The sequence below is a fragment of the Babylonia areolata genome, chromosome 8 (assembly GCF_041734735.1).
Source record: "Babylonia areolata isolate BAREFJ2019XMU chromosome 8, ASM4173473v1, whole genome shotgun sequence".
In the NCBI taxonomy this organism is placed as follows: domain Eukaryota; kingdom Metazoa; phylum Mollusca; class Gastropoda; order Neogastropoda; family Buccinidae; genus Babylonia; species Babylonia areolata.
This window is the reverse complement of record NC_134883.1, coordinates 22,202,747-22,227,746: the sequence shown is the minus strand read 5'-3', so window position 1 is coordinate 22,227,746 and position 25,000 is coordinate 22,202,747. Positions and strand designations below refer to the sequence as shown.

The window sequence follows — 25,000 nt, the reverse complement described above, 5'->3', positions numbered from 1 at the left end:
TGTGCTGGTGGCAGTTTATGTTTGGCTTTATCGGGAGTGTTTGTATAATTGAACGACGCACCGGCTTTAAATGCTTAACCAGGGCGTCATAGAAACGGCACTGTTTGTGCTTGTGTCTCGCTCCGCACGAACTTGAACATTTGTATGGTTTGATCAGATTGTTGATAAACAATAAAATATCGAAAAACTAGAGAAACTTGTTGGTATAACGATAAAGAACTAGTCCAGCGTGTTTTTTATATATATATATATTTTTTTAGTATTTTTTGTTGGTTGATTTATACGACGTTCTTCAAAGGAAGTTTCTTGGTATGTCACAGTGTAACCTGTAATATCTCCGCACCCAGTTCTTTTAAACCTGGCCTTAAAACGTCTTTCAAACCATAGCTCCCCCTCCCCTCTCCTTCCCCGTCTATGGTTTCTCTCTTGCTTTAAAAAAAAAAAAAAAATTTTTTATCCACATGTATTTTCAATTTCTGTCTTCCACCACTTTGATTCGGAGACAATGCATGTTTGCGAGTGATGAACGCGCTTTGATTTGTCTCATACATTTATTACGATTCTTGACCATTGTATGGAAACTGATGGACAGCACTGGTCAGCAGTGGCTCCGAGTTGTGTGCCAGTTTCACTGAGGGAAAGTTACTGTTAACTCACTCAGTACGGCCAGTCCTCACTTCTCCTCTACACAGACCCTTCAGATGTCCAGTGGGTGTCTGAATGACCCAACCTTTAGCTTCCGTCGTCAGAATGGTGGTCTTCTTTGTCAACATTCACCTCTTCAGTATAAGAGTCTTCCGCTTGCAATATTTTGATGATGGTGATTGGCGTGAAACGCTGTTAACGTCGTCTCTTTCGCCGTTCGTATGGAGAGAGTTAATTCTTTATGAACAATGTAAAGCTCCCTAGTCTCATTGTGACTTCGGGTATCAGTTTCGATTTATATAGAGGAAGCTTGGGAAAGCAATAGTCCGTCCTGCCACAAGGTGGGCTGTTTGCAATAGGCTTCTTTCTTTTACTTGTGCTTTCCTTTTTGTTTGAATTAACTGATTAAAAAAAAAGAAAGAAAGAAAAAGAAGAAAAAAAAAGGAGAAATAGAAGTCTTCATATAGTCTTTTAGAACTCTCTCTCTCTCTCTCTCTCTCTCTCTCTCTATATATATATATATATATATATAAATATATGTGTGTGTGTGTGTGTGCGTGTGCGTGTTCGTGTGTGTATAATCATATATATATGTGTGTGTGTGTGTGTGTGTGCGTGAGTGTATAATCATATATATATATACATATTACAATGAACTGGCCTTTTTAGTTAGCTGGAGAGGCATTAGATCGAATATGGCATTGACTTACTTTTCATTCTGTGTTCGAACTCATATTGGAATCGCATTGTACAACTCAAGCTCTGTGTGTGTGTGTGTGTGTGTGTGTGTGTGTGTGTGTGTGCGCGCGCGCGCGCGCGTGCGTGTGTGTGTGTGTGTGTGTGTGTTGATGTTGACAGAAGCTCATTGATGACAAGATTACGCACATAAACACGCAACAAGTGGACACATTATACACAGACCTTGTATCGGTCCATACCACCACCCAAACTCCCACGCCCCTCCACCACCACCCCTCCTCCCTATACTTGTTCTCCCCCCCTGAAGTCAGAGCACCCCGCAGAAATAAATCAACCGATCACTTCAAAGAATGTGCAGCTCTGTGAACAGAACTTTGTTGCCTTTCCAGTTGTCATTAAGCGGTGGGCTCTGGTCCCTTTACTGGGAATGGTTCTTGTTTTAACGTCCCATGGCTCCTGCCTTTTCTCTCGTTCGGGTGTTGTTGTATGTCATTGTTATACACACTGGAACAGGTCTCTTACCCTTGGGGATTGGAGAGAGGGGGTAGGGGGGGGGGGGGGATACGCGCGCGTACGTTCGCACACGCATACGCACACACACACACACACAGAGATAAACACACACACACTTCTGCAGTAAAGTGCATCAGCAGTGGCTCCTTGTGTTGTTTTGTTTTTTGTTTTTTTTTCAATTTGCCACAAAAAAAACCAAGAAGAATAAATACCTCCACGTCCCCTATTCAAAAAGAAAAGGGGGAAAAAAACCCTGCTGTGTAATAAAAATAGCTTAACCCGTTCGAAGAAAAGACCAACCAGCACATCGTGACATAGTTGCCTAACAGTGTTTATTACCCGTGTTATCTTTTGGTCGACCTTCAGCAATAAACAGCAAGACTGCAGTAGACCTACATAGTGTTTGGCAGTATACCTGTCTGATTGCCCACGATGTATTCCGGGACAATTATTATCGACATCAAATCTTGTCTATCCATTTGAAAACCTATACGAATAGTACACGACTTACTAAACGATGAATTGCTCACAGGCACGTTAGACACGGAAACAAGTGTGTGTGTGTGTGTGTGTGTGTGTGTGAGAGAGAGAGAGAGAGAGAGAGGGGTTAAACACACACACACACACAAACACACACATAGTCCTTTCCAAACGTCCTTCAGTTGCATGTTGGTAGTCGTTATGTCAAAGATATGTATTCCTTATCTCCCTGACATCACAAAACAATGGCCTCTGGATGAAGAGAGAGAGAGAGAGAGAGAGAGAGAGAGAGAGGAACACGCAAAAAACACACCTTGGCAGGAACGCACAGCAGGTAGTTTCATGTCGCCGGGAATTCTCCCTCACGCTGCACACACCTTGCATGAATATTTCATCTCTTCGAGGTCCCCTGAGAAATTTCACTGCGTTAAAGGAGCTGGCGTTTTGGTCTCAACCTTTGATTGGCTTTTGATGAGTTCGGGGAACAGGTTGGTGGGAGCGAGGACAGAAAATCGTGGCATGGGGGGTGGGGGCGGCATCGGTTGAAATGTTTGTCCGTTTATCGATAAAAAGAAATTTCTTTTTGGCATGTTTGTTGTTCACGTATGCATTGGTAAATGCATTCGCGCGTGTAGAATAGTTTCACAAATTATAACAGATAGGAAATGTTGTTTAATTAATTATTTAATTTTGTATATGCAATATAACTTTTGTTATTGTTGTTATTCTTGTCAGAGTAAGTGCGCTCGTGTTCGTTCATTGTATGTTCCTTGCGAATTTTTGTTGTGATGTTGTATCTTGGATTCGAAATATGATATATCCATACACCCCAGTAATTGTCGTTGTTGTTTTTCTGGATGAAATTCGTTGTCACTTTGACTTGATTTCATTGCAACCACTTTTGAAGGCAAAGAACCAGGAAAATGAAGATCCGTGATACACAGAAATGCAGGCAGATTGCCTTCCCTGGCAGCATGGTGCATAAAACAGAATTACAGATGCGCAGCCCAGCTAAGAGAGAGAGTGCATCAAAATTTCATGGTGATGCCAGCATCACAAGAGAAAATCAGAAACCCCAGTCATCCCCCAAACTGCCATTGACAGGTTGCCCTTCAGGAGGATAAGGAATAAGAGAAGACGTAAAAGAACAGAGGGGAGAGAAAATACAAAAAATAAGGGGATGCGACAAACAGACAGATCAGACAACTAGTCAATCAAGTAATCAACCAAACCCTTAGTGCCGCGTTTTGCCGACGAAGAAACCGTAACATACACGGGGAGCTGATATGTTTGGGCTCGTTGTTTGTTGTTGGCGGACTTGCGTCTGCGTAAATCTGATCACAGATGGAGCATTTATCCCTTCTTCCTTTATCCCCTCCATCCCGCTCACCATGCTTCAGCACCCCTTCCAACGCCCCACCCCGAAAACAAACAAACAAAAACAATGAAAGAACAACTTAGAAATATGTTTGAAAAATAAAAATTCGGAGAGAGAGAGGGGGGGATAGATAGATAGATAGATAGATAGATAGATAGATAGATAGATAGTGATGAGAGAGAGAGAGAGAGAGAGAGAGAGAGAAGGCACGGGGGTGATGGTCTGTGTCTCCTCATTGTCCTGACGACAGCGGGACAGATGGGGATCGATCATCTCCGAAGTTGTGCCTTGGGGGGGAGTGCAGGCAGGTAAATTATTTAGTTCCTCAGCGTGATTAGCTGATTGTTGACTTCAGGATGGGGAGTGTGGGAAGGCCGTCCTCTTAGCATTGCGTGTGGGTATGCTTTTCTTGTCTGCAGTGGCAACGTGTCTTTGGGGGTTTTGTTTTGGTTATTGTTGCACGTGTGCATGTAGTGTCTATTTCACTTGCACAGACCGTTTTTGTTGTTCTTATTGTGTTTGTGTTGTCAGTGTCTTCCTCGTCTCGTCTGTTCTACGTGTCTGTTCCTGGTGTGTGTGTGTGTGTGTGTGTGTGTGTGTGTTCATGTTAGGCGTTGCCATAAACTTCAAGTATCTAAGAGTAGATTTTAATGGAGTCAGTCCTTTTGCTGAACGCAAGAAAAGTTACCAGTAAAACCGGACGTGATAAAAAAACAAACCCATATAAACGAAACACGTCCTAGACTTGAAGTGCCGCTTTCCTGATTTTCACGGATAAGGCTTACCGAGAGGGGGAAAAAAACCCCACAAAATTTGATGCGCAAAGGACGCCATAGATATGTATCTATCACTTTCTTTCAAAACACTCAATCACCCATGGCTTTTTGTGCGTTTCAAGGGTGCCGGGTAACGGGTATCAAATTATCTTTTATGTGAGGGGTGTCAGCGTGTTCGAACTCTTCTTCGGCCACCCGGGGTGCACTGATCATTATTCTTTTTTTTGTTCATAAATTATATAATTATTTGAATGTAGGCCTATATGTATTTTTTAACTGTTTTTTTTTTTCTAATCCAACCGTAGAAACTATAGAAAGGAGCTCTGCAGTTCTAGGGTTAAATCTGTTATCATTACTTTTTAATAGTGCGACCTCTCGGTTGTAACGTGATTTCTATCATGGAGTTGTTTGGAGCTTTGTCAAACTGTCTGCATGGGTTCGCGGAAGGACTGTTACTTTTCCTCGCTCTTTCCTTCCATTTTCCTTCTGATCTCTACCACCCCACGCCCCTCCTCATCCCACCATGGTCCTTCTCTGTCTCGCTTGCTCGCTGTTTTCATTCTCTCTGTCTGTCCCTCTTTGTCTCTCGTGACTGATGAACATTAAACCGTCTGTACTCTCTCTCTCTCTCACCCTCTCTTTCTGTCTGTCTCTTGAAGTCTATTTTTCTGTTTATGTCACTCTCTGTCTGTTTCTGTCTCTTTTTCTGTCTCTCTCTGTTTCTCATGCCCTGACTGTCTCTCTGACGGTTTTGGGTTAAAAAAAAAAATCTCTATAGATCTCAGTCAAGTACAAGCACATATCGTGTCTGTCACAGACATAATATTTGTGGTTTGTTAACAGGGCCAAGTGGGCTGGCGTTGTGTGCAGAAGCTACTAAAGAAATTGAAATTAAACAAATAAGAGAAAGAATGAAAGAAAAAAGATCTGATAGAAAGAAATAACCCAAAGAAAGAACGGAAAGAGCGAGCGAGAGAGAGAGAGAGAGGGGTGGGGGGGGGGTGGGGGGGAGACGGGGGATTTAAAATGCAGTACAAATATTTGCAGACCCCCCCCCCTTTTTTTTTTAAACAGGACTTTAAAAAAAAGTGTTCAAAGAGACGCAAAATAATGTATTCAAGGTATTTCCCCCCCCCTCCCCCACACACACCCACCTCCCCACAACGTAACCACCAATTTGATCTAAAAGAGAAAATAAAGTTTAAAAGAAACATCATTATTAAACGGTTTTTTTCCCCGCGAGAAGGAACGCATGATATGGTCCCAATATATGCCCTCATGAAAAAGTAACGTGACGTGATCGATATACGTCATACAGTAAAGTGAATTTTATATAGTCCTAATAGATCAGACACGCACACGGCGCTGGAAAAACAAACAAACCAAAAAAATCCCGATATCGTGATCACTATCGTGATGGATTTTCGATCATCGAGGAAACCATTATTTCCTCTCGCGCAAAGAAACGCATAAACAGTGCTCTAGTTGTGACGTCACCGATTGAATTTGACGTCACAGAAGGACTTGCATAGGATCAAAAGGTTGAGATAGACCGTTGAGATCAATAGCTTGCAGCTAAGAGCATTCGGTTGCCTTGAACGTACAGCGCAGAACGAAACAGCCTCTGTCATTTCCTAAATGTTTTTTTTTAATTAATTTTTTTAAAAATTTTATTTTATTTTTTTACGAATTCAGGGGAATGTGTACAGTGTGTTAGATTTGTAAGCAGTTTGAAACAAAATGAGGAAACAAACAAACTAAAAGACTGCCCCATAAACATGAATGAACATCACTTGTGGATCACAAAAAAAAAAAAAAAAAAAAAAAAAGTGTTCTTAGATTTCTGTGAATACCCGTTGCTATGGAAACAAATCAAAATGGCCGCCAAACAATGTATCAAAGAAATCGGGTTTGTGGTCCATGTGGTGCATGCAGACGCTTTTTGTTGTGTGGACTTGATACACAATGACATTATCTTCATTTTCACGTGAGATTGTGTTGATTCTTCAATTATTGTACCTTTTATGATTTTTTGAAAATTTTGGGTATTGCAAAATCCTCAAAATTTACAATTGGAGAAAAGATTGGAACTGCTATGAATTAAAACCCAGAGAATATTTTCACACATATTCGTGACAAAACTTCAATAACATGTCATAAAACTATCATGCAAAGTCACATGGTTGTAGGTTTACTTATCATTGAGCAAGTCCAACTGCCAAGGTATGTTGTCAAGGCCAGAAACTTGATGACTTGCATCGAAATTGAACAAAAAATTATTAATATACACTTTCGTGATTCAGCAAGCAATCTTTATTGGCAATTTTTTCATTGTTAAAGACATCTTTACAGTGGAAAAAAAATCATCATTTTGGTCTCTTTTGCACTGCCGTGTCCCCCCTTAAGCGAATATCACGAGCGAATTGCTGAACTCAAATAAACAAACTAACAGACTGCTCATAAATATGAATGATCATCAATTTTAGCGAATATCACGAGCGAATATGTTAATGTGTTGTCATTGTGGTGGTCTCAGTGTAGTGCTGGATAGTTTTCCTTTGTCACTGCCCTGGGATGATTAGTCAGTCGCGAGGTTCGTAACATGGGCGTCGACTTCAAATTCATTTGTAAATAACTTGATTCCATCCCCACCCCCACCCCCCACCCGCACCCCTTCCCCCTCCTCACACTGGGAAGACAAACGTGAAGGCATTACCACCACCTTCATCCTAGTGTAGCACATAGATGAGCACAGTGGCGAAGCAAAAAGAGCACCAGCAGAAATGGTTTCTGTTGTGGCTTTACCATTCATGTTGACAAAGTATAGTTTATTACTTTCCACCCCCAACCCCGCCCCCCCCCCCCCCCCCTTTTTTTTTTTTTTTTTTAAGCAGGAGATGGGTCGCCTCACATTCCCTTTCTTACAGATGATAAACAAACTTGTCTGGAGACATATTGCCAGAAAGGGAAAGAACACAGAGAAGGAAGAGAGCAGAAGGGACTCTTCCTTGCATGAAAAAAAAAACAAAAACAAAAAAAACCGAAAGAAAAACGAGGATGAAACATATGCCTGTGGGGCTTTTTTTCACATGCTAGCCTCGCCCACGAGTGGACAAAGAAGAAAAGGAGAGAAAGGAAAAGTAAATGAATGAATCAATCAATAAATAAATAACGAGGAAAGAAGGAAAGAAAGAGAGAAGGGAATGTTAATTTATGACAGCCGCACGGCACCAAACAGAAAGGCATTTTTGTCATTTCACATTGTGCTTACAAGGCGTTCGCAAAGGAACACCAGTAGCTGGTAGGTTTTTGTCCCTGGTGGGTACATGTATTGCGTGTGTTGCAGTGCCAACCAGGATATGATGTCCTTCATTTATTCAGGTGAAATTTGATCGCCTCTGTGTTAGCAGTGAAAAAGCAAAGGTAAAGCCGTCTGTATTCTGACATGAAGTGACGCTGACAGTGTGAGCATGTATAGACCCTATTCTCTCTGTGTGTGTGTGTGTGTGTGTGTGTAGTGCAGTAACAGTCACTGTTGGCACTGCATGCACACTACCACAGAGCAGTGGCTGACCGCCCCCCTTTCTGTCGAATGAACTCTGTCAAACTCTGTTGTGTGTTGGCACAGGTACATAGGTGGAAAAAAAAAAGAAAAAAAAAAAGGGGTGGTGGTGGATGGGGGTAGGGTATAGGGGAGGGAAGGAGCTGCCCCTCTCCTTTCCCAAGTTCCCTTCTCCTGCCGTCAGTCTGTGGGATCCTGGCAGTGGAGCCATCGATCTCAAATTGGAATCGCCTCGATCACTCAAACCTAACCTATGGTGGTTTACTGACAGCAAAAGGCGGAAGTGTAAACTTTATAGAATTTTAAACTGTAAATCGAAACAGTCTGTCTGTAACTATAACTCTGGTTGTATTTTTATTTATTCTATTTTGTTATATTTCTTATGAATATTATAGCCATGGTTTATCGTTGGCGAAGACAATAGCTTGACATGAAGATCAACCCATTGTGGCTCACGAGCAATCGCGCGAGACATGTGGAGAAGTTTTGTCTTTTTTGTGATTATCATTTTAACGAGTGATATAGCTTACAGGTGTGAGCAGAAGAAAAATGCAACAATATTCGAAAGAATTATGTTTTATATAACAGTTGGAATGGTACCTGATGACAGATTACTTCGAGCAAAATGTGCGTAAATTCAACGTTCTGTTTGTCGTTATCTGTCGTTCAGCTCCTGCACCAGTCGAAAACAGACAATGTGTCGTAATTTGTTTTCTGTACACTAGTTTAAAATTTGGATGGATATTTGCACCTTCCAAGTGGTTTTACTTTTGATAATTAATTTGTTGGTGCTGGCGGTTGTAATCTCCAAGTTTCTTTCTTTGATCGGTTCTTTTTTCGTTTTGTTTTTGTTTATTTGTGTGTGTGTGTGTGTGTGTGTGTGTGTGTGTGTGTTGTCAGTCCTAAGCTGATATCTGCGATCTTTCACGAAAGAGAGAAACTGTATCACATTTGCAGCCAGTACGTCACCATACTTACCATCCTTGGCACCACCCCTTCCAATTCCCTACTCCCATTCTGTCAGTCTCCCGTCATGTCCCTTCAGTCTATCAACCTGTGTGTGTGTGTGTGTGTGTGTGTGTGCGCGTGTGTGCGCGCGCGCTCTTACACACTCGAGCGCCCGTGCAGGTCCGAATGAGAGAGAGAGAGAAAAAAAAAGCGAAAAACCTGACCCACTCCTTCTCCCCCTCCCCTCACTCTTCGCCCACTTATTGTTGATCAAGATCTATTGTTTCCAAGTCTGTGCGGTTTACACGAGCCCCGCTTGCTTTGTCCTCCAGTAGTGTCGGCGGTGTTGCGCGCCCTTATCAAATCAGGTGTGTGCCAACAGAGTGTTCGATCCTGTCAGTGTTTCCAATCAGGCTGTTGACGTGTGGGCTGGCTCGTTCTTTCTCCAACCACCCCCGTCTATCTAACCAACCCATTCTCTCTGTATATGTCTCTCACTCACCGACCGCCCCCCTCTCCCTCTCACCCATCTCTCTTTCTTTCTCTCCCCCCCCCTCCCCGCTCTCTCTCTCTCTGTCTTTCTTTCTCTGTCTCTGTCTCTCTCTGTCGTCTCCGTGGCCAGTATCAAGCTGTAATTAATTATAATCACCCCTTCTGCACCCCAGTAGGTAGGTACCCAGTGTTCTTCAGGTCATATATCATGGGACCATAGCAACGTCAGTAACGGCCCCCAGCTCTGCCCCCTCAAGGGTCGTCAGCAGGGGTCGGCCTCATACCCGGAGACTATCGAGGTGCGGTCTAGTTGGAGAAGTGGCCCGCCGTTTTTACGTGGCGGAAAGTGTGTGCGAAAGTTTGAGAAGTTTTGTGTGTTTTTCGGTGTTTGAAGATAGGTTGTGCTTGTCCTGGTGTGAAGTATGAGAAACGTGAATTCCTGAGTGTGGAGAAACTTTGTGGAACTCTTTTTGACACCTTGGGGAACTGCTCTTTTTGTGTGATTGAGAAAACTTTGGGGAAGTCTTCCTTAGAAGCATACGAACTGTTCACTTCAGTGCTTTAAACACATTTTTCGTGGGGATTCAAGAACTGCTGCCTTCTGTGTTTTAAAAGGCTTTGGTCAAGTCTTTCTGTGAAGTTTGAAAACAATTACAACGGTTTCAAAGCGCCAAGAAGCTTTGTTTAGCTTTAGAATCGTGTGCCTTCGTAGGAACAAAACTTACTGGTGTTGCTTGGTGTTGGAGAGCTGCTACTTGTGTGTTTGAAGCAGTGTAAGTCGTTTAGGGGAGAGTTTAAAAACCGTTACTTCGTGGATTCAGAGGAACACAGTGCACGTCTGTTTTTGTGGGGGTCCTTACTGACAATGAATTGTTGGAGGCGTTCCCAGTGAATACCAGTTCCCGACACGGGCCACCACCCCTGGCTGTCTGCTCACCACAGGGGAACCAACGGTACACACACACCATGGAGGAAGAGGAAGGTAGGACGACCACTTTACCACCTATTCTATTAATCCACCATGGTGTTGAACATGGCTTTCACTTCATTCCCTAAAGCGTTTGCACGGCCCAACCTTATAGGTGTGCATTGAGAACGGTCTGAATATGTCTCTGTCCTCTTTTCATCGAACTATATTGTGTGGTGGTTCCGAACGACTGCGTCTTCTCGTGGAGCGTATTAATACAGACAGCGGAGTGAAATCAGTTTCTGTGTGAAGTGTCTGTTTCGGCTATCCAGTTTTTTGGTGTTTTTTTCTCTTCTTTTTAGATATGTATATAATGCCAAGGTTCGATCTTTGATGATGGAGGGTAGGGAAGTGAGTGAAGAATGGGAAGGGGGTGTGGGTGCAATTTGCAAACCACGTCTGTTCTTCTCACTCTCTCCTCCAGAACTGTTTTTCTTCCAGTTTTAAGATGGAACGATTCTTAGAATTAATACAGTCAGCTGGTCTGTGCACCTTCTTCAGCATCAGAGTGAATATAGTACATGGTAGCTTTTGATTTATTTTAAACGTTTGTTTCTTCATTTACATTAATGTCTCGTGTTGCAGTAAAATGTACATTAGTATAATGCAGTACCATGCAGTATTTTCTGTATAATGATACTAGAAAGCACATTACAGGACAGCAACGCAGTGTTGTGTGTATATATTGACAGAGGATAATTATTTAACTCTGTTGTTTTGCGTTGACTGGATGTGCGGGGGCAAGGGGGGTAACCACCCAGCTAACCTCTCCTGCATGCGGTACACGGGCATGCAAGGAATCCCAACAAGATTAACCTCAGCGCTCGTAGGAAGCGAGCATATAATCGCTCATTGCCGAATCCAAATAAAAGACCACCCACCTTTTTTTTTTTTTTTTCCTTTTTAAAGCGCCAGCCCACAGAAAAAAGCAAGACGATGAGCCATTCAGACAGGCCCCATTCACTCCTGACTACATTAACAGATCACTTGTCGTAATTGTGGGGTTTCAGTGGCTTTAACTTGAGGTGAACTATCATATGAGATAGGTTGTTGTTGTTATGTTGTGGTTAAAAGATAAGAACGCGGAATGCAAAACAAAAACAAAAATAAACAAACCGAATAATTTTCTTAATTTGCTGAATAACACACACCCTATCACCCCCCCCCCCCCCCGATCCTCCCCCGCGCCCCCCGGTCCCCCCTCCCGACCCTTCTCCCCCCCCCCCCCCCACACACACACACTATGTGAGGCTTCACAGTTTTTCAAGTATACTTTGACCAGAACCAAAAGAAAAAGCCTGTGTTCACAAAATAAAGCATGGCATCAGTTTTACCACCAAAAAAACCCCAACCAAACAAACAAAAAAACAACAACAAACGAACAACAACAAAAAACAAAAAACAAAACAAAACAAAAACAACAACACACACACCAAAGACAACTTCCATAGGACTATAGATACTGATCTTCAAACTACATAGAGAGAACGGGAAATATGAATGATGTACATATACAAAGATTTCGCCCACACTGAAGAAAAGGCAAGGTTACAATGGACTTGAAATGTGACGAGCGGCGAACACACCCGGGCGTTGGCCGTACAGACGGACCGACATGTGGCAGAAGCTCAGCGCGGATTCAGTGTGCTCAGACTCGGAAGTAATAATAATAATAATAATACATAGTTTTTCTTTGGTGCGATATCCAGCACCAATGCTGCTCAAAGCGCCTTACATCATCCAGTTGACTATAAACATGCCTTAAAAAAACATATCAACCGCTATCTGACAATGGAAAACATCCAGTGTGTTCATATGAATGAAAAAGCACACAAGTTCGATAAGTACAAGTTCGATATGTTTTTTTTTCATGCTTTGTATATTGTAAATGATATGAAATTCGATGCTGTTATTATTATGTACTTTATTTATTTATTTTATTTTATTTTTCATTATTCGATATTATTTTACTTTGGTTTTTCATTATTGGGTATAAAGGTGTCCGTTTCTTCCCCTTCTTCCTCGACTGGTCTGTTCTTAAACTTGAAAATTTTCAAAACCTTGTCTATAATCCTGTGGTAATCCCTATGCAGGGCAATAATCCACAATAGGGGGGTGCGCTGTAGATGACTGATGTCTGTGTGCGACCGTTAAGCCCCCTAGTTCAGCTAGGGGAACCCAGGCCCCACACAGCATCAGTCCAAAAAACAAACAAACAAAACAACAACAACAACAACCTGTCCTGTAGCTTTACTGAGCCTGAGGCTCGCAGTCACGCCTCAGTCCTGGTCTTGAATGACCTAGCAGACAGGCTGACTGTCGCTGCCAGAAGGTAAAGTATAGAAATAAATCTCTCTGAGAGGGGCGGGTGTAAATGGAAGGAGGGTTTTGTCTGTTGTTGTGCACCCCTAAGAAGAGACGAAAGAAAACAAGAGAGGCAAGGCCTTCAAGACTCACTTGTGATAAATTAAGTCCCCTAGCATTAATTACAGAGTAATTTCCCTTTTTTACTATCTGCACCAAAACGTTTGCAAAATAAATGAAAATTCCATGCTTAGCAAAAGAAGTTCGAACAAAAAAATGATAATAATGACTCCTCTTGTTGTTGTGTCAGAATAAGAGGTCAAAGTGCCAAGTTTAGAGAATACAAAAAATATAAATATAACAGTAAATGCAGTTTGCATATAATTAGGCTTCTTTTTTATTTTTTTGTGCCCATCCCAGAGGCGCAATATTGTTTTAAACAAGATGACTGGAAAGAACTGAATTTTTCCTATTTTTATGCCAAATTTGGTGTCAACTGACAAAGTATTTGCAGAGAAAATGTCAATGTTAAAGTTTACCACACACACACACACACACACACAGACAACCGAACACCGGGTTAAAACATAGACTCACTTTGTTTACACAAATGAGTCAACAATTGGGGAATAGGAGGGGCGGAGGAGACAGGGGTGGTAGGGGAAAGGCAGTCGGCTGTTAGATGACTCCGAACACTGGAGTTTGATATCCCATTGTGCATGCAACCCTTCCAAAGAATTCTTGAACGTTTCCTGTTTGTATAATTATATAGAGAAAAGCAAGCGGTTGAAATCTCTCTCTCTCTCTCTCTCTCTCTCTCTCTGTGCGAGCGCCTGTGTGTGTGTGTGTGTTTGTGTGTGCATGCTTCCGTACGTGCGTGCCGTTTCGTGTAATCAGTGAATCGGTCAGTCAATCGATCAGTTGATAGAATTTCAGATTAACTAGCCAGTCAGCGATCTACTCACTCAGTGAAGAAGATATGTATGAGCTGAAAGACGTGTCAGCTATTGACCGAGCAGTTTTAATATGAAGTCATCCGATAGCAGCGGAGTAAACCGCGAGACTTCCATTCAGACCAGTTTTCAACCATGAATATCAACATGTGAATAATACCGCAATCTTTACGAAGATTCCATTCCGCGGACCAGCTTTCAACCATGAATATCAGCATGTAAATAATACCGCAATCATTTATGAAGATTCCATTCGGACCAGCTTTGCGATGATAATGTGTTTGGCTATTATTATTATTTAATATTTCGAAAACCAGTGAAAGCTTATGAGGCATTCATCAAAAGATTTCCCGTTCGCTCACTTCAAAGCTAGTTGGAAACGTGCATGCACGGTTTCGTCTGTGATCCCAAGGTCCCTCAACAGACTGTTGAAGCTGCTGAGACTTTCTTTGGGGAGGAAAGGCAGGGATTGCATAATGATCATATGCTCAGCGTGGTCCAGTACTGCTGGGGCTGGGCAGGTGTAGGAGAAGTTGGGGGCTGGGGGGCTGGAGTGTTCTGTCGTTTGATTTGCACGTTGCTGCGTTTTTCAATGGGTGTTTGTTTTGTTTCAAACAGTTGTCTTCTGCCGTGTTCATAGGAGAGAGAGAAAGAGAGAGAGAGAGAGAGAGAGAGGAGGAGGGGGGAGTGATTCATTTTAGGATTTTGTTTAATGTGAAGAGTTGGATACAGAGATACGAAGCGCGTGCAGGGGGCCGGCGATGACGACTAGAATGGTAACAATGACGATGATCACGATTATATATATATATATATATATATATATATATATATATGTGTGTGTGTGTGTGTGTGTGTGTGTGTGTGTGTGTGTATGTATTTTCCTATATATATACATGTGTGTGTATGTGTGTTTGTGTGTGGATTAGCATATGTACGTGTATGTTACAAACGCTATAATATTATACCCAGACTGGTATTCGCGCGCACGCGTTGTGTGTTTAGGCCTATGCATGCGCATATATATGAGTACGTGCCTTCGCATAGTACGAAATCCCCTTCAAGCGAACAGCACTTCTTGGATTATCCTTTACAACGCATGCAGAACGGCACCCAAAGGTCTGTGCCATTATTTGTTCAGCGCCCGTGAGCGCGTCAGGCCGTGACATTGCGTCAGCGGGGGGTCTTGGGCGTCAGTGGCCGCTCACTTAAGGTTGTGTGCTGGCTGCAAAGGCTGCATTCATCGAGGTCGATTGATCGGTATTGAACCCTCTTTCCTCAGTGCCGTGGTGGGAAAAGGTGGAAATGGAAATGAAGGTGGTGGTGGTGGCGGTGGCGGTGGTGTCGTCTTCTGACTGGCCGCTTTGTGATGGTTTCCTCTTTCCGTCTGTTAGTTTATCTGTCTATCTCGGTCGTTGTCTGTCTGTCATTTATCCGATGTTCGCTTGCTTTTGTTTTGGTCTGAATATGATACGGAGTCGATTCTCGAAAGGACGGGCGCAGTAGCCGAGTGGTTAAAGCGTTGGACTTTCAATCTGAGTTCGAATCTCGGTAACGGTACCTGGTGGGTAAAGGGTGGAGATTTTTCCGATCTCCCAGTTCAACATATGTGCTGACCTGCTAGTGCCCCCTTCATGTGTATACGCAAGCAGAATATCAAATACGCACGTTAAAGGTCCTGTAATCCATGTCAGCGTTCGGTGGGTTATGCAACCAAGAACATACCCAGCATGCACACCCCCGAAAACGGAGTATGGCTGCCTACATGGCGGGGTAAAAACGGTCATACACTTAAAAGCCCACTCGTGTACATACAAGTGAACGTGGGAGTTGCAACCCACGAACGAAGAAGAAGAAGGAGAAGAAGATTCCTCCATTCCATTCATCAATGGTCTGGTATACTTTTGTAACTGCAAGTTCTGAAAAGTTCTTAAATGAGAAAAAAGAAAAAGAAAAAAAAAGCAGGTTTAGAGATTGTGCAGGTCAGGATTGCAGCTGTGCTTTGGAGCGTTAGTCACACACACACACACACTCTCTCTTTCTCCCTCTCTCTCTCACACACACACACACACACACACACACACACACACACACACACACACACACACACACACACACACAACCACGATAAAGAAGCGAAATAAGTAACAGAACAATCCTCTGGCTTGTGGCACTGACCAAGCACCTGTTATCTTGCACTGGGACTGCGACGGGTGAACCAGTGAGTGTCTGTATATGGGGGATTCGTCATAAACGGCGTGGGAGTAATGCCACTGACATGGCGCAGATGATGGCGCAACAGCAGCAGCAACGACAACAGATCATTTGCACAGCGCCCGTGAGCGCGAGAGGCCGTGACGTAGCGACAGAGGGGCGGACGGTGGCCGCTCACTGATAATTGTGTGCTGGCTGCAAGGGCTGGATTCATCGAGACCGATCGATCGGTATCGAACCCATGCTACTTTCTCACGTGCCGCCAGTGTCGTGGTGGGCAAGGTGGATGGGATGATAGCGGAAGCGGTGTCATCTGGATGGTTGCTTTTGGATTGCTTCCCCTTTACGTCTGTTTGTCTGTCTGTCTGTCTGTCAGTCTTTCAGTTTGTCTCTGCCCCCCTCTCGCTCCCCCTGTCACTCTCTACTGTATTCGGAACCGGAGCTCTCTTTCTCTGTCTCTTTGAATTCATAGAACTATTGTTATGCAGCTTGCTGAAATTTGTATAGCATAAAAATCTGTTCGCGCGCGCTCACACACACACACACACACACACACACACACACACACACACACACACACACACACACACACATTTCCGCACGCGCTAAACAGAGACAGTCACTGTTGAGAAACATACTACCGGTATGACGAAACGGGGACAGAAGCGCTACCTGCCTTGTGATTGATGCTGTACCTGTCGTCTTGAACCGGGCTTGTCAGGGGCTCTGGAATCAGGACCTGGAGCACGCGGAGGATGGGGAAGAGGAAGGGGGGTATTCTAGACAGGGGGAGGGTGGAAGGTAGTGTGAGCGCGCGCGTGCCTGCGCATAATATGAATATTATATTACTTTACAATGAACCAGCCAAGCAAACAACGCTGCCTTTTTCTTCCAGGCAAGCGTTCTCGCATACGATGTGAACATGTGAGCGCAGAGAGAGAGAGAGAGAGAGAGAGAGAGAGAGGGGGGGGGGGGGGAGGGAAAGAGAGAGAGAGAGAGAGAGAGAGAGAGAGAGAGAGAGAGATGCTGGCAGGAAAGCAGATATAATTACGATACAATGACAGCGATGACTCTGATGACGACGATGACAATGTGGACGAAAATAATGATGAAGGTGAAAATGAGGATGATGATACAGAAAGGTCTGCCACTATTGCGTGCCTTGTAGATCTTGAGATAATAGCCATCCTGTCACACACACACACACACACGCTCTCACACACAGACACACAGATACAGACACACACACACACACACACACACACACACACACACACACACACACACACACACACACACACACACACTGAGACACCAGACCGAGTGGCGTTGTAAGCTGTTTGTTGTCAAGACCCGACAATCTGCCCCTCCCCATACCATCGACCCCCACTCCCCCACCACCATCCCCTACCCATTCCTGCTTCCCTCCTTCCCATCTTCTCCCGTGCTCCGTCCCCCCCTCTCGCCACCCCGCCTCCCCTCCCCAACCCCCTCCATCCTCAAAAATGCAGCATGTGTTCTGGGGAACAAAAACTCGTCATCGTTATGGCGTTTGGACTTCATCATGTCTTGAGCGCAAACTCCTCACATCCATCCGTACAGGGCACACAACTGCATATAACATAAGCACGCATGCACGCGCGCGCGCGCACATACTATACAAACACGTGTATTGCTAAGCGAGAAAGGATACGAAAAACAACGAGGGAACGAACACTAGTATCATGTATTATCCAGTGGACGTGGAGCTGACGGAAGGCAGGCACCATGAAATCCCGAAAATAATCCCGCCAGGGTGCCGTGACATGACGGCTGATGGCTGCGGGAACTGAGACACAACCACGAGGTTTTCACTGTGTGCAGTCTCTGGGTTTGATGATGTCATTTAATTACATAGCAGAAACACTTGACTTCACAAACACACTCGTATACATTGTGCGTGTCACACACACACACACACACACACACATATATATATATATATATATATATATATATACATATATTATATATATATACACCACCACCACCAACAACAACAACAACAACAAGAACAACAACAAACGCAGAGCAACGGGATTTTAATGAGCTCTTTACCTTAATGCCCAGGTGCCAGCTGCATTGCTTGATTCTAACTGTTTGACAGTTACACGTGACTAAATGCCTACGTTGACCGAACTACGCCATTGGTCAGTTCCATACTACACACAGTTAGTAGCGGGTTACGACCATACTAGGCTCTTCCGTCCGAGCAATGCAACTGGCCCCAGGACACCATGGTGGTGATGTCTTCTCTCCTCTCACCCTCAAAAAGTGTATTCCACGGAAAGCATTGGGTATATATAGCCCATTTAGTGTTCTTGATACGTATGATTCGCGAGTACGATGATAACGTTCTAATGCACCTTTTATTTACTTGTGTTCTAGCTGAATCGGCAGCATTATCAGCCTTGACTTGAAGTTGTATACCTTGTAAATTGATTGAGTTACCACTGTTTACAGGAAGGCCTTCATAGATGCTCCGGCGACTGCAATACTTCTTAAACTCTCTCCCGAACAACTCCAAGCAATGCATCTAATTGCCGTCTATTTCCACACAAACGTGAACATGTTTGGTGAGCGCAACAGACTGCAAGGCAAACACAGTTGTGGCTGATTTTCCGACTTCCGATTGCATGTGGTGAAAGAAATTACCCACGATGGTTTGGTGCGCTGCTTGATGTTTACCTTCACACCAGGCTACTGTGCGCGTTCAAGCCAGCAGGCCTGATCAACACCAACACAGGTGACACGTTTTTCTGTTGTGGCCCTGACTGGGCATTTTCCTTATGATGTGGGCGTACTTCTTACGCATTCTCAGCTTGAAGGAAAAGCAGTCTACCTTATCTGGACGTACTTCTTACGCATTCTCGGCTTGAAGGAAAAGCAGTCTACCTTATCTGGACGTACTTCTTACGCATTCTCAGCTTGAAGGAAAAACAGTCTTCCTTATCTGGGCGTACTTCTTACGCATTCTCAGCTTGAAGGAAAAGCAGTCTACCTTATCTGGACGTACTTCTTACGCATTCTTAGCTTGAAGGAAAAGCAGTCTTCCTTATCTGGGCGTACTTCTTACGCATTCTTAGCTTGAAGGAAAAGCAGTCTTCCTTATCTGGGCGCACTTCTTAAGCATTCTCAGCTTGAAGGAAAAACAGTCTTCCTTATCTGGGCGCACTTCTTACGCATTCTCAGCTTGAAGGAAAAGCAGTCTACCTTATCTGGACGTACTTCTTACGCATTCTCAGCTTGAAGGAAAAACAGTCTTCCTTATGTAGGAAGTACTTCTGACGCATTCTCAGCTTGAAGGAAAAACAGTCTTCCTTATGTAGGAAGTACTTCTGACGCATTCTCAGCTTGAAGGAAAAACAGTCTTCATTATGTGAATGAACTTCTGGCGCATTCTCAACTTGAAGGAAAAACAGTCTTCCTTATCTGGGCGTACTTCTTACACATTCTCAGCTTGAAGGAAAAACAGTCTTCATTACGTGAATGAACTTCTGGCGCATTCTCAGCTTGAAGGAAAGCGCACGATCAATGATTGTCTAAACTTTGGACATTTGTGAAAGAATCTCGACTCTTTTTCGGTAACTGTTTATCAGCCACAGCAGTGAATAAGCCAGTCAACTTGTGCTCGTGTTTAGGATGAAAGGACCTGTGATTATTCAGATTGTGTCTTATTCTACTTAACTGTATATACGAGGGTCATTCAATAAATAAGGTGAATTTTTCGGTATAAGGACTTCTAATACAGATAGAAGCTTACTTCTTTTTTTTTTCCAACGTAGTCTCCCAGCACTGTCACACACTTTTCCCATCTGTGCACAAGCTTCCGTATTCCCTCAGCGTAAAAATCTTTGGACTGATGTCTCAGCCAATCGCTCACAACACTTTTGACTTCATCGTCACTTTCAAACTTCGTGCCTCTCGTGAACGCTTTCAAGGGACCAAACAGGTGAAAGTCTGAAGGGGCAAGGTCTGGGCTGTAAGGGGGATGAGGGAGCAGTTCCCAGCCCAGCTCGTTGATGGTCTGCACCGTTCGGGCTGCTGTGTGAGGCCTTGCATCTTTGGCACCCACCGGCAGCTGACCTTCGAGTAGCCAAGGTCATCATGGACAATCTTGTGTGCTGTCCCAACAGATAAGCTCAAAGTCCTTGCAATGTCATCCACTGTCACCCTTTTGTCAGACTGAATGAGGTCATTGACTGATTCGATCACCTCAGGAGACCTCACTTCTGTAGGCCTTCCAGGCCTGTCTTCATCCTCAACACTGCTCCGTCCTTCTTTAAACAATTTAGCCCACTTGTAGACATTTTTTCGGCTGAAACATGTGGCACCATACACAGTTGACATTCTCCTATGAATTTCAACTGGTTTGCACCCTTCAGCAACCAAAAACTTGATAACTGACCGCTGTTCAGTCCTGGAGCATGCTTCTTGGTCGGCCATCTTTGTTAATCGCCAAAACTCTCAAAGTTTTTTTTAATCTGCAAAACAAATTAAATCCATGTGAAAAAGAAGTAAAACAAAAAAATTTTAAAAAAAGTAAGCTACTATCTGTATTAGAAGTCCTTATACCGAAAAATTCACCTTATTTATTGAATGACCCTCGTAGTATGTTTAAAAATTAAATTGATGAGTGTCATATGTGTTTGTTGAGAGGTGTCTAAAGTTCTGTCAGTCAGTTATGTACACTTTTCGATTAAAGTAAGAGTGTATCAGATTTAGTACCACTTAAAGCCTGTTAGGTTCGAGTATATCGAAGTGGAGGAGAATAGTCATTTTCAATCATCAGTTCTCTGTGCTTGCGAGAGAATAGCATTCTGCATTATTAAGTATCCACCATTAGATTTTAGTCACCACACTATAGATCGGTATATATACATTGATATTTTTATGGTGCTACACAGTGATATATCAAAATCTGTATTTGAGGGAAGTTAATACTGTCACACCCCGCACCATTACGCTTGCATGGGAACTTGCACACAAACACACACACACACACACACACACACACACACACACACACACACACACGAACGTAAGTGCGCCCCCCACACCCCCTAAATATACGCGCATGCACACACACACACACACACACACACAGATACACGCACATACGCACTCACAAACATGCACGCACGCACGCACACACACACACACACACACACACACACACACACACACACAAACACCCTAAATATACGCGCATACGCACTCACAAACATGCACGCACACACACACACACACACTCTCTCTCTCTCACACACACACACACACACACACACACACACACACACACACACACACACTCACACACTTACACACAGCGTATGCTCAGAGACAGAGAGAGAAAGAGAGAGAATTTTTGTCGGACAAGCCTTCTCCACTAGGCTCTGAAAGCAGCTTAAAGATGACAACAGGAGCACACAAACTTCAGCGGCATCATGATGATGCCGAAGACCAAGCGGTGTTTAAAGGGTGTGCAGTTTTCATTGAAGACTGTCACAAGAGCGACATAACCCAGCAACATGTTCTGGAGCTGAGGATTTAGGAACTGAGGGATAGTTGGGAAACACGGGGGAACAGCTGACAGATCTGTCACGTGCACATCCTCTGTCTTTTTCTCTGTGTAAGCCTGCCTGCCTGCCTGTCTCCGCCCTCTCGTCTCTCTCTGTGTCTCTCTCTCTATATCTATCTGTCTATCTATCTATCTCACACATACACAGAGATAAACAAACACAAACAGTAGACTTATATCTCTGTCTGACTCTCTCTCGCGTTCACTGACGACCAGATATGAAAATGCTGTTATAAAAATCGTCCATTCTCTCTCTTTCGCCTCCCTCCCCTCTTCTCTCTCTCTCTCTCTCTCTCTCTCTCTCTCTCCTCTCTTTCTCATTCTCATTTACTGACGATAGGATGCAGAGAAAGGCAATAATAAAAAGCGTCCTACCTGTCTCTGTCTCTCCATTATTGTCGGCAGGATATAAAAAAGACTACAATTAAAATTAAAAAAAGTCTCTGTTTATCTACCTGCCTGTCGCTCCCCCTCTCTCTATCTCTGTCTCGTTCGTTCATTCGTCTCCATTCATCCATCACGCACCATTGTCTGGGGTATGAATTGAACAGTGCCACCTCGCTCAGGCTCACACCCATCACTTTTACAGCTCATACATATTTCATCCGTATTGACTTAAATATTAACAGCCCAGCTTATTTGCTTTTCAAGTGAAGCCATTGAAAAGTAACTGGTTGTGCACGTTGAAACAGTCTGCAATACAACGAGACATACAAGGAGAGATGTTGGCATCGAAAAAGTGTGTGTGTGTGTGTGCACGCACGAGTATGTGTGCATGTGGGGGTGGGGGTGGGTGGTTTGGGGGGGGGGACGTTGGGGGGAGGGGGGAACTCTCACGTTGTGTATTTGAGCGAATGTGGGCAGCTGTGCGAGGGTATGTGCACTCGCGCGTGCCAGCCCTTCTGTGTATGCGTGCAAAAGCATATGAATAGTAATGCTACTTGAGATTATGACATTAACTTGCCCCCACCGATAGCAACAGCCCCGAGGGATCGAGACACGCGTGCGAGGTTAGGCTACCAACACGAACCAAGGTATCAACATTCCAAGAGTCGCGATAAACTCCCCTGGTTGTGAAGCAGTATGTTTTGTCAAGACGTATCAGATAAGTAGGTCGTCAGGCCACTTGAGATCGAAGAGCAGTCGACGTTTGTACCAGTCGAGCAGGGCATGATCAGTGTAGTCCAGGGCAGATACAAAAATGGTCGAGAGAATGTGAGAGATTTCGGCAGGAGCTTTAGTGTTTGTCGAGGGAATATCAGTATCAGGACGCAGTCCACATGCAGTGGATCTTCATGGTACGGAAGTTCCAAGTTTTCTTTTAAGTCCATCAACAAACTTAGTTTAGAAATACTTGGGAAGAAAACCACCACAACCCACTCCCCGTGGGGCCAACGGAGAGAAGAGAGAGAGAGGGAGAGAGAGAAGAGAGAGAGAGATGGTAGTAGCAGTAGTGTCTGTCTTTTGCTGTACTCTGTGTTAGTACCACAATTTCCACCAGTGATTTCTGTTTTCCTTCTTCCCACAAGATTATCTGCGAGTCCATTCTTTGTTTGATTCAAAACGAGAAGACTTTGGAAGTGGACAGTGTTCCAGATGTCAGGTTGGTCGCCATTGAAATGTGAATGTGTCCAGTGGTCTCAGTCTAATATCATCATCTTAGATGAATAGACTATAAATAAATAAACGAACGATCGTGTACAAGCAGAGCGATTCCCATGGCCGCGAGAAGTATAAAATCACTCACTCACACACACACACACACACAAGAGGGTTGGGTGGGGTTGGGGGTTGCACCGGCATTGAAAACTGTCTCATCTACGTTTACAAAATTTTACAAAATATCGGCTAACCTCTTTTTTTTACCCAAATGAGAATTTGTGGGAAAAAAATTAATTGAATCTATTGAAGGTTCCCAGCTCCCAGTTTTCGACCATATTCTTATCCCCGAAAACGGAGTATGGCTGCCTACATGGCGGGGTAAAAACGGTCATACACGTAAAAGCCCGCTCGTGTTCACACAAGTGAACGTGGAAGTTGCAGCCCACGGACGGCGAAGAAGAAGAAGACCAGATTCTTTGTATACGATGGGCGCCTGGCACGCGGTTTCTTCATTGCGATGCACTTTCTTTTACTGAATGTTCTTTCCGACGCCAGTCCTGAGAAGTCTGCAGACATACGACGAAACGTGATGTTTTATACAGCCGAGATATTTTTTATACCGTGCGTCCAGGCCAGGTTATTGGTAGGTGAGGGGTTGGGGGAGAGGGATGGGGGGGGGGGGGGGGGAATCTCGCGGTACATTTTCCATTTTCCTCTGTGCCAGTTTGTGACTCTAACGTTTAAAGAAAGAAAAAAAAATCTCTGAATAAGTCATTTATAAAAGGGATCTTATCAACCAGTGGAAGAAAACCAAAACAAAACGCTGGCTGGCATTGCCGGCTTCTACCCCCTCGGTCTCCACTCGCCCCTCTGCTGTCACATTCACACACTCACGCACACACACACACGACTGTGAGCTCCCTTTTAGCACGGTGCATTCAACGCACGTTCACCGTGGGCTCTTTTTTGTCAGCGCATGCACTCTTAGGCGTTCAAGTCAAAGAGTTTTCAATCCGCTTTCGGGTCTGTGTTCCCTTCAGGCTCAGTCCAGATCACAGAGTAGTTCACTTCCAGAAAAAACGACAAGTCCCCCATAGCGGACGCTGGTTGAACAGGTGTGGAACGAACATATTCAATGGGCCGGGTCTCCATTAAACCTCCAGGAACAAGGGAAATACTGGGCGCCGATCCAAGCTGACGTCCTTGTGTGCAGCGTTTTATTGCAGGCCATAAGCACTAATATCTAGTGTCAATCACTGGAGGCCACAGACGCTGATATCTAGTGTCTAAACACTGCAGGCTGTAAACACTGATATCTAGTGTCTAAACACTGCAGGCCATAAGCACTAATATCTAGTGTCAAAACACTGGAGGCCACAGACGCTGATATCTAGTGTCTAAACACTGCAGGCTGTAAACACCAATATCTAGTGTCTAAACAGTGCAGGCCATAGAAACTAATAACAAGTGTCTAAACACTGCAGGCCACAGATACCAATATACAGTGTAAAGACACCACAGGCCATATACACTAGTATCAAGTATCCAAACATTGCAGGCCATAGACACTGATATCTAGTGTCTAAACACTTCAGGCCATAGACACTTAATCAAGTGTCTAAACACTGCAGGCCAAATACGCTAATATCTAGTGTCCAAACATTGCAGGCCATAGACACATCAAATGTCGCAACACTGCAGGCCATGGACACTTTCATCGTCTAAACGTTGCAGGCCATTGACTCTTACATCAAGTGTCTAAACACTGCAGGCCATAGACACTAATACCCAGTGTCTAAATACTGCAGACCACAGACATATCAAGTGTCTAAACACTTCAGTCCATA

At 44.0% G+C, this 25,000-nt stretch overlaps 1 protein-coding gene across 8 annotated transcripts in view; it reads left to right on the top strand.

Moving 5' to 3' along the window:
• The first annotated feature begins 9,668 nt into the window (after window positions 1-9,668).
• Window positions 9,669-25,000, top strand: part of LOC143284653 (uncharacterized) — a 136,318-nt gene continuing 120,986 nt past the window's right edge. For all 8 annotated transcript variants that reach the window (XM_076591548.1, XM_076591553.1, XM_076591552.1 and 5 more), the window contains exon 1: window positions 9,669-10,475. In XM_076591548.1, the coding sequence (XP_076447663.1) occupies window positions 10,460-10,475 (16 nt within the window). In that variant the 5' untranslated portion in view covers window positions 9,669-10,459. The remainder of the gene's footprint in view (window positions 10,476-25,000) is intronic.